Source organism: Astyanax mexicanus, chromosome 20 (genome assembly GCF_023375975.1).
Source record: "Astyanax mexicanus isolate ESR-SI-001 chromosome 20, AstMex3_surface, whole genome shotgun sequence".
Taxonomy (NCBI): domain Eukaryota; kingdom Metazoa; phylum Chordata; class Actinopteri; order Characiformes; family Acestrorhamphidae; genus Astyanax; species Astyanax mexicanus.
In genome coordinates, this window is record NC_064427.1 from 26,439,989 (window position 1) to 26,458,325 (window position 18,337).

The following is an 18,337-nucleotide window of genomic DNA, read 5'->3' on the forward strand; positions in this document are numbered from 1 at the left end:
CAGTCTGGAACCTATATTTATGCAAAGAGGTCTCGGTCAAGACGACTTCAAAAGTGTTTCCTGACTACATTTTTAAAATAAAATCATGCCAGAGATCATACCAACATTTTTTCAGAACAAATGAACGGCTAGACAGCAGCCGGCTCACCCCGAGAACCCAAACACACTCTCGCCAAAGCGGCCGCACGACACATTCTGGACGGAGCTTCAGTCGTTTCAGTACAGTGCGCCAGAGGACACGGGGGGAGGAGTTAGCGCGGATGCTGCAGCCGTGTTTCGGCCTTCACTGAAACCCGAGGCTCAGAAAAAGACCCTCACACTTCTCCGCCTGGTCCATGACGGAGGAGCAGGAACAGAGGAGGTGTTGTGTGATTTAAAGAAGAGATCACATGCTGGATGGGGGTTGCGGGGGCGGACTATGTACATAAACATACACGTCACCCTGGAAACACACCATCGAATAAAATACGGTTTAACCTCCTGAGACACAGACTTTTGCCCTGTGTCTATTTATTTTTTTATTCTCTAATCCTAAATGTACCTCAGCAGTGCCACACAAGACACATGTGAGTGAAATTCATACAGAGAAAGGCAGAAAGTTCTTTCGTAAACAAACAGATATGAAGGCTACGTTAGCTTAGCTTCCTAGCTTTTATCTTTTAGCTGGAAAATAGCCAGAAAACTCGTGATAAGTGATGCTGAATGCTTTATTTTATTTTAATTTATGCAAGTAACCCGTCACTCACTCACCTACAAAGCATTTTTTTGTCCCTGCTGACTGGAATGCAGGTGGGGAATATAAATCTAGTGCTGATGACGATTAAAAACAAAAAATCCTAGTATTAGAGGAAACGTATTATTAATTATATAACAAATTAGAGCTGGGCGATATGGGACAAAAAAAAATCTTGGATTAAAAAAAAAAAAAAAAAAAAAAAACAGATTTTCGATTTAAATCGATGTTTTCCCCTACTAAAATCTCCTAAAAGTAGCTAGAAGTCGCTAAATGACGTCATTGCCTAATATGCATAACACATGTTTTTGAAGCTGTAAAGGATTAACATTGTGAGAGAGAAAAAAGTGAGTAAAAAACACGCTAAATATGTTAGAAATGATACAAATAAACTTCAACAAATTAACAACTTCTGTTGGCAACACTGCTCCGCCGTCATGTTGTGTGTCTGTGTGGGAGGGAGGGAGAGAGGGGCGGGGCTGCGCGCGGGAGAGAGGGGCGGGGCTGCGCGCGGGAGAGAGGGGCGGGGCTAAGCTCAGGGGAGCGTCAGTGGTGAAAATTAAAACCCAGAGAAAATCGATTTTCATAAAAACACATGGTCCTTAACTGTAAATTCGAATTAATCGATTAAATCGATTAATCGCCCAGCTCTATGACAAATGAATGAGCTGTTCTGTATAAAGGATTTGTCTTTTCACTCAGAAGAACACTGAAAGGGCTTTTTTTGCCATGTTTGTTCAAATATGTTTGGTTGCCAAATATTTTTTTAAAAGCTGCAATAATGGTGAATAATGCTTAACACCTTGCTGTAAGTGGATACTGACTGCAGCTGAATTCAAGATTGCAGATTTGTAGTTACTCAGTACCACAGTACCACCCATCTACCCACCCAGAGAGAGCATATCTAATTCCGCTCTCTCTGACTCTGGCTGCTGAAGGCAAAATAGCTTGTTCTGGAATTTAAGCTTACAATATCTCAAGCTATAAAATGAAAAGAATTTTGTGGCAATTTTACCTCAAACACTGTAACGACAGCTAATGCCTTTGGCAATAATCCTTCATAAATTTCTATGTAGGTTTATGTCAGTTGCCATAATCAGTATATTGTGAAGCCCAGACTTTAAACCATTGCTAATCATCAGCTCCCGTATTCTCCAATAAAATCTACACAATGTCTTCATTCACAAACCTCACAGACACCAGGATCACCCCGGCTGTTTGAAGCTGCTTGTGTGTTGTGCTGGAGCATTCCTTGCTCACAGATGGCCAAAGTAAAGTAATAGAATTAAGGATCAGACACAGGAACGGCGGTGGGAGGAACTGGGAGATGATGCAGCTGAAGCCCAACATCTGTGTACTCAATCGAGAGGGAGGTGAATAAAGCTCCCAGCAGACGAGCAGCCGTGATCTTACACAGTGCCCAGTCAGGCCCTGACACTGGCCAGATGCATCCAAACTGGAATGCTTGACCAGGACCTCAGCTAAGGGCTTTACAGTACTGTTCCAAACTACAGTGGGATATCTGTAACGGTTTTCCCTAAGTTTTTCTTTTATTTTCTGTTTTCTCATTTGTTTTATTTTATCAATTTAATCCTTTTAGTTATTTTATTTTTGCTCTTTTACTTATTGTATCTTATATTTTACCTTTATTTTTATTTTAATAACTTACTTTCTTATTAATCTTTGTTGTTACTTTTAGCTACATTTTTTTCGTAGTCTCCTATCTATTTATTTGTGTTTGTTATCCTAATCATTCTGATTATTTATTTCTTTAGTTTATCGCTTTACATTTTTTTAGCCTGTCTACTTATCCTTTTATTCTAAATTATTTTCTTTTTCACAATTGAATCTTATATTGTTAGCTTGTTTTTCTAATGCTTTTACCATTTTTTTTACGAAGTTCCTTACTTTAGCTTACCTGATTAAATATTTAATTTCAATTTTAATTTTAATATTTTTCAGTCCCTTTAATTTGTAAATGCTTTTAAATTAAGTTGTAAATTTAATGTTTATGTTTTTGTTTGTGAAGCTCCTTATTTTAGCTTACTTGAATAAATACTTGATTTTGATTTTAATATTTTTCAATCATTTTAGATTGCAAATGTTTGGCTGCAATGGAAATGAGGGTTACCCTCAATGTATTACCAATTGAAAAAAAAGGTTGATAAATTGATTAAGGGATGTTAGTGCGGTATATTTATTGTTATTAATATTAGATTATTATATTGCATGTATTGAGTTAATGTGACCTCCTTCCAGGTTTGAGGTTATGGAGCAGTCATCTGGGTGTGTATAATCTATATTAATAATATTATAATGTGTGGTGTTTTATTCAGGGCAGATGACGTAATGGGGAATTAAATATCTTTTTTTAAAAAATATGTAATATGATCCAGGTATAAGCCAGATATTTCCTAGAAAACCTGAACACAGTTTAAGAACTTGTAGGAAGCAGCTAATTGGGACTCGGCCATTAAATGCTCCACAAACCAGCAAGCTAATTGCTGGGAATCTCTATAAAACATCACAGGGCTCAGCAAGGTGTGCTAAAGGGCTTTGGCTTAATGGAAGACGGGACCGTGCTGCAGTTCCCGTTACTCTGATTCAGATGGTCATTCCAGTCCACAGTGACCACTCACTGATTCACCAGAGGAAGGCTTCAATTATGGGATGCTGTCTGACATCTCTCACCACAAGATGGCGATAATTACCCCCAGAACAGCATTCTGACCAGTCTGGGAATAAACCGGGGAGCAGTTTCTCCTGCCACAGGAGCTGGAGAGCCTCTGGATTTCCAAATAAAACAGGAGCAAAAGCAGAAGCAGCCAATAGCATCTTTCCTGAGCTTCATACTGCACAGGGTGGAGGACTCAGGCCTCACTTTATGAGGAACATACCTCATCAAGTACCTAATCTGCATGCAATATCACAACAAGAATTTGCATACGGATGAGGTCACAGAAACCTTTATAATAAAAATGTGTCTTTTTAAAATTTTTGACCTAATGTGTTTATGACAGCTGTTATTCATGTAGTATACAAAACTAATGAAGAATAGACCAATAGAAATGCTCCAAAAAGACATGGAACTTTTTACTGTGACTTTAATTAAAAGTAAAGACAAATCATCAATGATTTAAAGATTTTGCATGAGACTAATTATGCATTAGATAAACAGAATAAGTTTATATTCTAGTTTTTAAAAAATCTTTTCCATATCTACTTTGTATTGTATATGCTGAAGTTTTCTTTAGAGGATTCTGTATTGCTCATTTGATCACAACAATATTCATTAATATTACCTTATGATACCTTTACCCAAGTTAGTAATCATGTTGCACTGGATGTATTCTAATATATTTTTAAAACGTTATATGAAACTGTATGCTATAGAACAAATACAGTCAATATACTTATTATATATTATTATTCAAGGATCAGAACATTTCAAAACTAACACTGAAGTACATTTTAAATAAATTTCATTCCAAGCTTCGTCATAAAAATATTAAAAAACTAACCAATGTAAATAATTTATTCATGGTCCACCTTTTTAAAAACGTTTTACAAATGTTTTTCTTTTCTTTACTAAAGACAAAACTAGTGTGGCAACTTTGCTGGAAATGTAAAAGAAACACTTACATTTAAACAGAAGATGTAAAAATATCTGAGTAATTTTGAGCATTTCTATTAGTTCATTCTTTTCTGAAATTCTGACAAATAAAAACAAAGAACTTTTGCGAAATTCAATATTGTAAAAAGTAAAAAACAGGAAAATTTGAGATACATATATACTTAAATGATTTAAAATGTCTGGTTAAGTGGTTCTTCTAATAAAAGAAAAAAATATATATATATATATATAGTGACTTCATGAAAATCCATAAGTTATAGAACTTCTATTGTTAAAGCTATAAATTTAACCCTAAACCTATACCTCTGCACGCGTAAATAAATGTTTGGCCTTTTCTAATATGGTCAAAAAATAAACTGTGACTTTTATAAGACACACTTTACCAAGTCAGGACAATTTTACTGGTCCTGATACTGTAGTTTAGGCCTCTATGTCTCGATTTCCTTTTTCTATATTTTCTTACTCTTGAATCTTCAGTAAAGCACATGAACACGCACACACAGTGAGCTATAAGCAGCAGCAGCACTAGAAGACTCTCTGCAGGGCAGCAGTGATTCAGGGGGTTGAGGTAATATACAGTCAGATAGTCCAGCGGACAAAAGCATTCCTGCAGAGCGGAATTTACAGCACCGTCCTAAACCCGGCTAATCAGCCCGACTGACCTGAGACCAGCGACTGGAGCTGCCCGGGGGTCTAACTGCACGGACACCAGACAGCCCTTACCAATCTCTCTCTTTCTCTATTCTACACACACACACACACACACACACACAAATACGTCACTCACCTTATCAGTTGTGTGTCTTGTGTGTGGACTCTTTAGAAACTCTATTGTTAAACATCTATTATTGTTATTAATCATTTTTTTCCTCTCACACAAATTTTTTTTGTGTTTTTCACTTTTTTATTTTCTCACCAATTTAGCTAAGGCCATTAACACACCCATCAATATATGGCATATCCATTTTTGGTGTGTCCAAAAGCGATTACAATCAGATTTATACAGATGTGTTCCAGTCTGGACACTCAAATCAGATTTACTCCAATCACAACCCGACAAACAATGACCTCATCAAATCCAAGCATCACTAGGCAGCTAACACACATAAAGGAAAGTGACGTATCCTCAGCTCTGATACAACAGCCAACAGATGCATGTGCCAGCCAGCATCACAATGGTAGTGAGAGCACATGAACCCCCAGAGAGAGCATGAATAATTAATTGTGCTCTCTCAGACTCCGGCAGCTGATGGCAAAACAGCACAAGCCAGAGTCACTTTTTGATATGAACTAAATCTAGCAGATGTTTCCAGAAGTCGTGATAAATGGACCAAAAGACATTCTCTACAAAATAACTTTGAATTAAATCATTTTATACTGACTTTCTTTCTAAACATAATTATTTTTTCCATCCTCCTGTAAAGTTGCTATTTTGGAGACATACGCTTCTTCTAGGGTGCTTGAAAAGTTGGAAAAGTCAGTTTTTTGCACCAGGAGCAGCATATAGTTATCCAAAAGCAGTGTGTAAGACTGGTGAAGGAGAACATGCCAAGATGCATGAAAACTGTGATTAAAAATCAGGGTTATTCCACCAAATATTGATTTCTGAACTCTTAAAACTTTATGATTATGAACTTGTTGTTATACAATATTATGCCACATCTTTCAGTCAGCAGAACCTCTAGATGAAAACTGGGACGCTCTTTAAAACCAAGGTTCTTAAATGTTTCTTGACACAAAAATCAGTCAAAGACCCTTTAAAATCTTAAATAACGTACGAAAAAGTTCAATCTTCATAGTTACACATCTCATTAGCACAAAAGTGCTCCTTCTATGGTGCTTCAAAACACCCAAATCTCCAGAGAACCACCTAAACCTATTCTTGACCCTTGTCTCAGAGTCTATAGTGTATAGCCTTCCCTGAAAGTCCCTCTCTCTCTCCCTCTTAGACGTGGTCGTATTTATTTAAAGTTGGTAAAGGAACAATTAGCAGCTCGCCTCATGCTTTTTTTCCCCAGCTAAGGGTGACTGCCAGCGCTCTGGTTCTCAGGGAAATTAAGGCAGAGCTCGCTCGGGTCCAGAAAGGCTCTTTGTTGCTGCGTCTGAAGCTTCGGGTCCAGCTCCTGTCCAGCCACACACAGCATCTACACAGACTCACTAACACGCCTTAGTCTCGCTCACCACGGCCCTTACAGCCAAATCAAACAAGCTGGAGTAGCATGAAGAGGAAGGAGGCTGAGGATGAGGAGAGATAGGATGCAGAATAAAAGGCGGATGAAGGAGAAAAGCAGTGAGAATCTATCTGGTTATTAGTGAAGGACTGAGGAGAATCAATAAAAAGCTCTGATTCAGAAAATGATGCAATGATGTCAGTGAGGTTTTCTTCACTGTGGAATTCTGAATAAGCATCCGGCCCCTGACTCAGCACTGCCCTTAATCTCTCCTCAAAGCACACTGAAAAGAAAGAAAGGAAGAAAGAAAGAGAGAAAGGCTACAAACAACATGCTTTCCCTTATTAAAGCTTCTTCTCCAGCATCAAGAAAAAAAAGAAAGAAAGAAAGAAAGAAAAATAGAAAGCAAAAAAGAAAGAAAGAAAGGCCACAAACAAAATGCTCTCCCTTATTAAAGCTTCTTCTCCAGCATCCTCAAGAAAAAAAAGAAAGAAAGAAAGAAAGAAAGCAAGAAAGAAAGAAAGCAAAAGAAAGAAAGCAAGAAAGAAAGGTCACAAACAAAATGTTCTCCCTTATTAAAACCTCTTCTCCAGCATCATCAAGAAAAAAAGAAAAAATGGAAGAAAGAATTTAAGAAAGAAAGGAAGAAAGAAAGATCTTCTCCTTTATTAAAGCTTCTTCTCGAGCATCAGAAGCTCAGCAGATTAGCTGTTAGAGATTAGATGGACGCAGATGTCTGGAGACGGCTGGTCATCCCTGACTGGAAGAGAGGAGTGAATCAGCTCCTTAACACCAGCATCTGCCCCCCTGAGGGGGAATTCTCTTTATCTCTCTATTAAAGAGAAAGCACTGCTCATGACTAACTCACCACAGGATAGTTCACGTCTGAGGTAAGTATTAAGTGAAAAAGTTTCTACACAATTTATACATTCCAGAGAGCCAAACACAAAAAAGGAGATACCTACAGTAAAACCTACAGTACAATATGATACAAAAATTATATGATATATGTGTCAGTTCATATATAATGGGATTTTTTGTTTTAATGTTAATTTAATTTTATTAAATTTTATTTGTTACCTTAATTTTATTTCCTTAAATGCTTAACAAATTACACATAATTATATAGAATAGCCCCAATCAGTTGGTTTTATTTATGCTGAAAGAAAGATTAAACTTCTTAATTAACTAACTACCCTTTTCTGTTTTGTATCCACTATTATTAAAGTCTTAAATTAATACTCACGCATCGCCTGGGCCATGGGTTGGAGACTGGCCTGTAAAAACATAAAAAAGACAGGAAAAAAAGTTTAAATATACAAACAGTACAAACAGTACACACAGTATATATATACCTTCATACGGTGGCCGAGAAAGCCCAGCGCAGTGCAAATTGAAAAGCGCTGCAAAAGCACAAAACACATTCATCAAAATTACAACACAGGCGCAGCAAATAGAAAAACGCGCTGCAAAAAGAAAAACGCGCTGCAAATAGAACCACAACACAACGGAAGTGAGTCACAACACAACGGAATTTTCCCGGGGGACCTTAAAAGATGCTGTACCAGCTGTATACAAAGGACAATAAGTGGCAAACAAGCTTCTGAAAAGTAAGTAATGTTTATTACCTGTCATTACCACGGTTGTGTGCATATTATTAAAAGTTCTGCTTCACAAAACGCCTTGTTTGCCACTTATTGTCCTTTGTACACATAGTGAAGTCCGAGACGTTACTGAAGACGCAGCTTAACTGGTACAGCATCTTTTAAGGTCCCCCGGGAAAATTCCGTTGTGTTGTGACTCACTTCCGTTGTGTTGTGGTTCTATTTGCAGCGCGTTTTTCTATTTGCAGCGCGTTTTTCTATTTGCTGCGCCTGTGTTGTAATTTTGATGGATGTGTTTTGTGCTTTTGCAGCGCTTTTCAATTTGCACTGCGTTGGGCTTTCTCGGCCACCGTACCTTCACCTACATTTTAAGCAATTCAACAGAAGAGAAGCAGATCTGAGCTAGACCTGCTCAACATCTGCTTTCAAATTCTGCACCTTTCACTACTGAAGCAGCGGCACGGAAACTCATCCACAGACTCCACGGCCTGCTGGAGCTCCAACAGCTACCTGGCACCCGTCCACTGCCCTCTCGGAGAGAAAATGACCAGCGCTTTAATCATAACTGCACCGTAATGCAGCTCCGCGTGACACGAGGCATTTGATCCGAGACCAGAAGATGAACTGCTCTGTTCAGGAGGAGCTCTTTCATCCTCCTGAGCCTTTCAGCATGATCTTTCCTCTGAGATCCACCTAATGCTCTCACTGAGTCTAATCTGCTGCTTCAGTGCAGGGAAAAGAACAACGTTATTACGTTAAGATGATTCTGCAGCGAGGTAGCACGCATAGTTTTTCACAAACTCGCTCCTAAAGCTGTCAGAAACTGTGGGTTATATATGAGAATCTGCTTCTAGTAAAGAGATTTAACCATACATACACACACAACAGAAAAGGTTTTATGCACTATTAAAAATCCAAACTTTTAGCCAAAACTAATGGACAGACTGAGATTTATATTATAGCAGTGCCCTGCTATAAATCCAGTGGGATGCCCGGCAGAGAATTGGTGCACGCGCACACACAGTGCCGCTTTAGTTCAGCTCAGTTCAATTGTCTCACCAATAGTCTCCCCATATAATAACCTAAAACAAGCAGACAGGAAAGAAAACAGTGGAGCGGCGATGGTGACGTTTCACAGCGCCGAGCAGAATATGGGTATTGTGACCCTGAAACGCGACGGACTAAAAGCACATTTATACCTGGGCAGGAACGTGAGAGAGAGCTCTGTATTGGCATCTCAACCACAGGAATTCTGAAGGCCGCAGCTGTTTGACAGCATCATCACTTACTGCCACTTTTCCCTCAGAACTCGTTCGAATTTTAGAATCTGTTCATTCTGACCAATAACATCATGGAGGACTGGAAATAAATCTAAATAAATAAAGCAGCAGAAACTGAGCCTGACCAGAACAATAAGTACATAACTAACTATTCTCTCCTGTTAGGGGTAGAATGGAAGTTTTTTTCTGTTTAAAGAAAGCTTTACTTATAAAAAATAATAATAATAATAATAATTCAAGAATTTAAACAGTAGAAAACATGGGTTAAATTGGGTTCTTTTACATTTAAACATTAAAAAAGTACAAAGGTGGGAAAATGCAGTGAATGTATATGAATATTGTAGCTTGTTTTGCAATTATCTTGGCTGTGTCTTTAGCAATAGATGAGATGCTTACTTGTCTTTTTTAGATTTTATACTGGGAATATCCCAATAACAATTATTTAACATTACAAATGCAAAAAATATATATTAGCGATACAAAATGAATTGTACAAAAAACACCTCAAATGAGCAGGTCAGCAATGTAATATAACACTTATATTAAAAAAAATATTGATTTTTTATATGTTACATAATTAGTTACATAATTATATACCAACTATATACTAATAATAGTATTAGTTAAAATGACATTTTACAATTCAAATTACAAAACACCTTTTATCTGGTGAACAAACACTTTCAGAGTTTTGAACCTTGACATTGTGTTTCCATTTTAAAAAAGGTAAAGAGATATTCCTGAAATTATCATCCTACCAATGTTGATAATCTGTGGTTTTAATTCAATGTAACTTAGTTCAATTCAAATTCAAATTATTTTCTTTTTGCCGTATCAGTCAAAACCTAGACTGTAATTACAAGATATATATTGTTTAGACTGAACTTAATACTGAAATTATTACTGATAATTTAATTATAATTACTAGCATTTTTGTGGAATGCAGCTTATTACAAAGAAAAGTGCTGTGTCTGTCATGTGTTAAAAAACTGCTCATTAACACTAATTAATATCAATTAAACACACATCATATTTTTCAGACTATAAGGTGCACTTACAATTCTTTAATTTTCTCAAAAAAAAAAAAGGAGGAAGTCAGTGCACCTTATGAATTCTACCAGTCAGGTGTTAAGGAGCTGTAAAGCCACTCTGCTACGAGTTTTCAGTGAAGTTTCTCCAGCACTAAGGCTGGGTGCAGCAGCAATAGCATTAGCATTAGCCGCTAACCGCCGTGCTAGCTCTATCTGCGTTTAGAGGTGAGTATATCAGACTGTAGTTCGCATGTTTGCAGTTTTAAATCAAGCTGTTGATTATAGCTTTCACTCCAGATAGATAAACAGCAGGTGTGTGATGTTACCTAAGCGCACGTAGAGAACTCCGGTGGCTGTGATGATTTTGTGGCCGTTGGAGGCGACGCACTGGTAGTAGCCGGTGTCGGTGGTGTCCAGGTCCTGGATGCGCAGTTTGGAGCCGAACTCTGTTTTGCGGATGGAGATGCGGCCCTGCTCCTGCACCACCGGCGCGTCGTTCTTCAGCCAGCGGATGGTGGGCCGCGGGTTGCCAGATACCTTACAGTGCAGCGTGGCGGTCTGGCCCTGCATTATCGTCATGTTACTGGGAGGCTCCACAAACTCAAGGAAGTTTCCTGAAGAAAGGGATATAAAAAAAAAAAAAAAAGGGGGGCGAAAGATTAGAACCATGAACATTAAATTCAGGCTGGACAAATGAGAACACACACACAGTAAACAGTAACTTACAACTGACTACCTGGGATAACATAGCAACACCCAAGCAACCACCAGACATATCATAGCAACTGTCTGGGATACCACAGCAAGCAAAGCAACTACTACTCTGCAAACACCAAAGCAACACCATAGCAACCACGTAGCTCCACCACCATACCTACACTCTCTAGTAATCCCTCAGCACACATGACATGAGCAATCAACTCGCAACTAACAGTACCATTCTAACCATTTACCATAGTAAGAAACCCAGAGCACCCAGCTGTGAAACCATGACAACCACTATCTAACTACTATTTAGCACCACACAACAACTTTGCAAGAAGCTAGCATACCATAGCAACCACAAATATTTATCAACACCATAACAACCATGTAGTAAAGCCAACACACTAACCACCTGGTATACCACAGCAACTACTTTAATTACCTATAATTGATTGGAATAAGATAGATAGATGTTTTTATCCCTTAGAGTTTTAGGCATCTGAGTGGTCAGAAAACAGTGACTATAGTGCAGACCCTTGCTGATGCTCACAAGCGCCTATACCCTGAGAGAGCGTGATCCACCACATCTGGATCAAGTAATTCCTGCTTTTTTCCGACCCCTGAAACAAACACGGCCCTGTGAGCAGCCCCAGCTTGACGGCTGCAGGGCAAACAAGGAGCTTCAGGGACGGGTCTGTTGGTTTTGGCAACAGAAAGAGAGAGAATTTTTTTTTTTTTTTATTGTAAGACATCTTTTCTGCAAAGGTCATGCTTATTGTTAGAGAACTTTGACAACTATGACAAACATGGAACGGACAAAACGGATGACCTGCGGGAAGAGGACAGCCGCAGTACCTTGGCTGAGTGCCTCTCGTGTTTGGTGTAAAACAGCATGGCAATTACTCACTTTGGAAAACTGAGTGAGTCGTAAATCAACACAGTGCGAATGAAGGAGAGAGTGGGAAAGATACATAGAGAGAGAATCAGGAGTAAACCTAGCTAGAATTCCCTGTAGAAGTGTTTTCTAAAAGTTTTTTAGAAACAGAAGAACAGAAAACGCCAATAGAATGTAGTTAAAAAAAAGTCTACAAATGGTAATTATTACCTTAGCAATGACTATTACAGCACACCTGTCAGGCTTCTAATTCTTGTCTTCACTGCTGAAACTGAGACTTAGTCCAAAGTTAAGCTGAGCTAAAGGTATTGCCATTAGCATTAGCACTATTTTAGGCTTTATGCCTCTCTTGCCCAAGCCTGGCATTAGGCATGGCTAATTAATAAACTGAAGTATATGTAAAAAACAAAGTTTTTCAGTAAATGAAATCAAGTATTGCCTCAGATATCGTCTTCAAACAAGGCATGCTTGGTGTTGGTTTACACTAGTGTTAAGTGACTAATGTAGCTAATAACTAGCAAAAGTTGTTCAAACTGAAGACTAAATCATCAAATACTTTCCTCACACTATGTGCAGGATCTAAGCAACACTACATTTTTCTCTACAAGGGCCTGGTGTCCTCTTATGAGGCCATTATACCTAGTGGTGGCAGAAGAGTTTAACATGTTAGTGTTTTGATTTTGTTTCTAAAAACTACAACTTATGTTGTATGATCCTCGTAGTTTCTGCACAAATCCACTGAAGTAAACTTTAAACCCTCAGTCGGTTTAAGTATGTTAAAAGGTCGCCACATTCACTGAGTAGAAAAGCTGAGTAAACCTGGCTGTTCAGCTGAACTGAGACTTTAACTGAGTGAAATGTGTGTTTGCTCTTCGCGCTGGACGGAGAGAAGCTGTGGCTGAACATGCGTTACCTCAGCATTCAGCAGATTTTTGAACCGGAGCCCATCACAGCTTTCTCCTACTGATCACACTGAAGTGAGAGATGACACATTAGTGCAGAGCTGAGGAATGCTGAGAAACAGACAGAGCAAGAAAGAGAAAAAGCGAAAGAGCAAGAGAGTGAGACAGTGAAAGAGACGAGGACAAAAAGTCCAAAAGAGAAATAGAGTAAGAGACGGGAACAAAAAAAAGAGAAAGAGAAAGGGAGTGTTAGAGAAACTGGCTGAGAGAGAGACAGAGACAATGAGAAAGAGAGAGGGGGGGGACAAGCCAGAAAGAGGAAGGAAAGGAAGGAGAGCAAGACGGGAACAGAGAAAAGGAGAGAGAGTGAGAGCAAGAGAGTGAGAAAGAGAAGGATAGAGAGAAAGAGAGAGAACAGGGAAAAAAAAGAAAAGAAGGAAGAAGAGGAACAGAAAGAGATAGATGGAGGAGAGAGACAACAAGAGGGAGGGAAAGTGAGAGAAGAACAGAGAAAAGGAGAGAGACAACTAGTGTGTGTGAGAGAGAGAAAGAGAGAGAATGGGACAAAGAAAGAAAAATAAGGAAGAAGAAGAGGAGCAGAGATACAGATTGGGAAAAAGTGACAGTAGAGGGAGTGAAAGCGAAAGAAGTTTGAGTGTGTGAGTGTGTGTGTGCGAGTGAGTGAGTGTGAGAGAGAGAGAGAGAGAATGGGACAAAGAAAGAAAAGAATGAAAAAGAAGAAGAGGAACAGAAAGAGAGAGACGGGGGAGAGAGACAACCAGAGGGAGTGAAAGCGAGAGAAGAACTGAGAAAAAGATGGAGACAACTAGAGAGAGAGAAAAAAGAGAGAGAGAGAGAGAGAGAGAGAGAGAGAGGGAAAGAGAAGGATAGAGAGAAAGAGAAAGAAACAAAGAAAGAAAAGAAGAAAGAAGGAGAGGAACAGAGACAGAGAGATGGGGAAGACAGACAACTAGAGGGAGGGAAAGGGATAGAAGAACATAGAAAAGGAGCGATAGAGTAAAGGACAAAGACAGAAATAGGAAGAGAGATATGGAGAGAGTGAAAGAGAGAAAGACTGAGAGGAGTTAGGGAAAGAGCAAGAAGAGAAGTACAGCAAGAGTGAGAGTTAAAGAAAGAGAACGAGAGAGGGATAGCGAGTAAGAGCATGAGTGAGAGTCATACAGAGAAAAGGAACCAAACCGAAAGAGAGAGAGTAAGAGAAAGAGAGAAGAATCGAGTGAGGGCGAGAGAGCGTGAGACAGTAAGTGCAAGAATTTGAATGTGAGACAGGCAGAGAGAGACGGATGGACAGCCGGACAGATGGATGGATAGATGAGGGGCTCTGGTCAGTCTCAGTGTGTGAAGGGTGTGACCTCAGAGCTCACGAGGAGCCAGACGAAGCTCAAATAAACACATTCAGAGCCGAGTGCCAGAGCTCCCGCTTATCACCCAGACACAAGACCCACACTGCCACTCAGAGTTCCCACCAGCCCCCAGCTCAGAGCCCCCAGCCCTGAGCAAACTGACCTCACGTCTGTCCCTCACCCACAGGGCCCAGCCTGAGGCCCTCCAACAAAACCACCATAAATGGAAGTCCTCAGAGCAGAGCTGCACAATGGAGCTCAAATACATCAGAACTGATCTATTCATTTTTTTTTTACAATAGTAGCATTTTTCCACATCTGCCAGCAACGTTGTTCCTCCAATCAACCAAAGCAGCTCAATGTGTGCTCAGATTATGCAGCCAAATTTTTATTCATAATTTCTGGTCAGTCTCAATCAGGGCCATCAGTTGTCCAGCTGTCACTTTGCTCCGAAGATGATTATTTCAAATTACCATCACCATCAGCAGCCAGAGTCAGAGAGAGAGCACAATTGACCATGCTTTCTCTGGGTGAATGCTGCACCTCTCTGGATTTTTTAGCATCAGCTGAAAAAGGGTCGGTGGCTGACTACACATGTATCAGAGGAGGCATGTGCTGGTCTTTACCTACCCCCCCGCCCCGCCCCCCCCCCCCCCCCCCCAACTAGTGTTGGGAGCATTACTAGTGATGGTGATTGTGTAATTGGCCTTTCTAACTGAAAAGAAAATGGAGCAAAAAATAAATAAATTATAACAAAAAACTCTAAACTAAAGGTAAATGCCTCTTACTTTGCTTCCAATCAATCACACACTTGATAAAACCACTAAACACAGACTCAATCAACACAGCAACAGAGAGAGAGAGAGAAGAGAGAAAGAAAGAACAGAATAAAATAAAGTATATAGAGCAAGCAAGATAAAGAAAGAGGCAGAGCAAGAAATCACACGTGCTAAAGAGAGAAAAAGTGACAAAGTACAAGGCAGTAAAAGAAATAATGAGATACGAGATAACAGAAAACAAAGTGTATCCAACAAGAGAAATAAGGAAATAGTTAAGAATAAAAGAGATAAAGAGCAAAATAAGAATAACATGAGCGAGAGAATGAGAGAGCAAGAGAGAGAGAGAGAAGAAAAAGGGGACCCAAGGACAAGAATAACAAGATGAATAGAACAAGAACAATAAAAATAGTCCAAAAAAAAAAGAAAGCATAAGATAAAAAAAGAGCTAGAAAATTGGGAAGTGGGGAAGAGCGTGAGAGAGAAAGAAGCACTAGAAAAGCACTAAAAAGAAAAAGGACAACAAAAGCGATAGAGAGAGAGCAAGAGTGAGTGAGAGAAAAAAAGAGAGAGGACTAGAAAGAGCAAGAGTAGATAAAACACAGAGCATGAGTGGGCGTCAGAGAATAGTACAAGGAAAGCTAAATAGGGCAAGAAAGATAAAGAAAGCTAATAAAAGGAAGAGCAAGAAGCCCAAGAGATAGAGAGAGGAAGAGTACAAATAATGAGGGAAAGAAAGAAAAAAAAGAAAGAGAACAGAGAGAAAAAAACAAGAAAGAACAAATAAATAAAAAAAAATAAAAAAGAGGATAAGAAAGAGTGAGCGAACATACTACAGAGAGCTAGAGAGAAAAGAGAGAGAGTGGGAAAAAGAAGGAGAGAGAGACACAGAGAGAGAGAGAGAGAGAGAGAGAGAGAGAGAGAGAAAGAGAGAGCTGGGTATGGGCAGGTTCTTTCAGGTAACATCTCATCACTGTGGCTGACTGACTGTTCTGGGCACGCTCAGTTTGAGCTCAGATGAGTTACAGTGATGAGCGCACGCACGTGTACGCACACACGCACAAACACACAGGCGCGCGCGCGCACCATTCCACACCGGTGAGTGGCTGCACTGTTAACAATTTTAACACAGGACTGGAGGCACAGGACCTCCTGCGGGCCTCAGCCAGTTAGCGTTAGCATGCTAAGGCACGCTACACTGGTTTATGCAGGAGGTAGGAAATTGGCTCAACACTGGCTCATTGTTCCACACGCATTAGGTGCAGCGTCCCATCAAGTCCAGCCCCCCCACAGTATACGAGACGCGCTGCAGAGGGGGCACGAAGGGGGCAGCAGGCGTCCCGCACAGGGACAAACTGTACCTTGCAAACAGGCACGACTTACTACCACCTGCTGCCAAGCCATAACTCACTTACGAGCGGCGCAAAGCAAATCAAAACCGCTCGCAGGCCAAGCAAAGGCCGAGACCAAGCGGGAGAATATTCCAACAGAATAATTCGATTGCTTTGATGCTTTCCTCCCCTGAGGGCGGCGAGGCTGTTGGCCGACACACAAACGCTGATTGGAACAAACAGTGATAAACACAGAGTCCCGAGAGCGAGCCGGGGGGAGGTCACATCAGCCTGACAGTGTTCAGATTTTTACTCGATATGAAAAACTATAAAAAGTCTGCTCTGGTAGATTCCCAATATGATATACAGTATCATAAACACCTATAAACATAGGTGGTGTATGAGTAGTTGTGGGTACAGAAAAGTGAAAATTGCTGCTGGTTTGGGATTGAGCAGTAGACTGAATAGAATGATAATAACAAACCAGACTATGTGAAATAACATTAAACAAAGCGCAATAATAAATGTGCAATAGCTCTCATTGTCATTATACGTAAATTGTCACTACGTCTGTGCACGGAAGCCTGAGAATTTTTTTTTTCATCAGTCATCAGGTGCCTGATTACGTAACCACAGGGGTTGGACAATGAAACTGAAACACCCTTTCATTTTAGTGTGGGAGGTTACATGGCTAAATTAGACCAGCCTGGTGACCAATCTTCATTAATTGCACACTGCACCAGTATGAGCTGAGTGTGAAGGTTCAGTTAGCAGGGTAAGAGCACTGTTTTGCTCAAAATATTGCAATGCACACAACATTATGGGTGACATAAAGAGGACAAATTGTTGGTGCACGTCTTGCTGGCGCATCTGTAACCAAGACAGCAAGTCTTTGTGATGTATCAAGAGCCACGGTATCCAGGGTAATGTCAGCTTATACCACCAAGAAGGATGAACCACATCCAACAGGATTAACTGTGGACGCTGTAAGAGGAAGCTGTCTGAGAGGAATGTTCGGGTGCTAACCCGGATTGCATCCAAAAAACATAAACCCACTGCTGCCCAAATCACGGCAGAATTTAATGTGCACTTCAACTCTCCTGTTTCCACCAGAACTGTCCGTCAGGACATTATTGTGGTCTAAAACCAGGTGTTTCAGTTTCATTGTCCAACCCCTGTACAGAACTTACAATAATGGCCGGTTGGTTCATAATTTTTACCTGTAGACAAAATAAAGGCCAAGAGCCACCAGTGGTTCCCAAGAGTTTAAAAGCTTCAACTCCTTCAAAACACGCTTGCAGTCTTATCCATCTGGTCTAACCTTTTAAATGTTCTCTCCAGTAAGAAGATTCAATCAGAGCGCAGAGTTTAACAGACAGGAGACAGGCTGTCCGCCTGTAAACTAGAACAGGACAGAGACAAGCTCTGACGTGTATTTCAGCCTCAGGATGGCCTTATATGTACCCTTAAAAGGTGCCACAGAGCAGCAGAACAGATCTTCTGTTGGCATGAGGGAAAGAAAGGGTATAAAAACATGTTGCAGGTAAGTGGAGCCATTCTTGAGGTTTGAAAGTGCTGCTGTGGTTCTGTTTAGTAGCTAATATCCCCTGATATGGTAAAAAAAAGACATTCTTATATCTCTCTCAACTGTACACACATTCATCTGTCTGTCTTATGTCATGCAAGAAATGAATGGTCACTGGTTACTGGTGGTGGGTCAATTAAATAATAAGTTACATACACTCCTTGACAAAACAAAAAAAAAAACAGAAAATAACAAATAATTATGAGACTACTTCAGTTTCTGAATCAGTTTCTCTAATTTTCAACATTTCTCCCAAATTCCAAATATAAATATTGTCATTTAGAGCATTTGTTTGCAGATAATGAGAAATGGCTGAAATAACAAAA

The 18,337-nt window shown here is 39.8% G+C and overlaps 1 protein-coding gene across 2 annotated transcripts in view; it reads right to left on the reverse strand.

The window, feature by feature from the left end:
* The window catches only part of ror2 (receptor tyrosine kinase-like orphan receptor 2), a 120,657-nt gene that overhangs the window by 11,830 nt on the left and 90,490 nt on the right, over positions 1 to 18,337 (reverse strand). For both annotated transcript variants that reach the window (XM_007255331.4, XM_007255330.4), the window contains exons 3-4: positions 10,780 to 11,067; positions 7,785 to 7,815 (exon numbers count right to left, since the gene is read on the reverse strand). In XM_007255331.4, the coding sequence (XP_007255393.3) occupies positions 7,785 to 7,815; positions 10,780 to 11,067 (319 nt within the window). The remainder of the gene's footprint in view (positions 1 to 7,784; positions 7,816 to 10,779; positions 11,068 to 18,337) is intronic.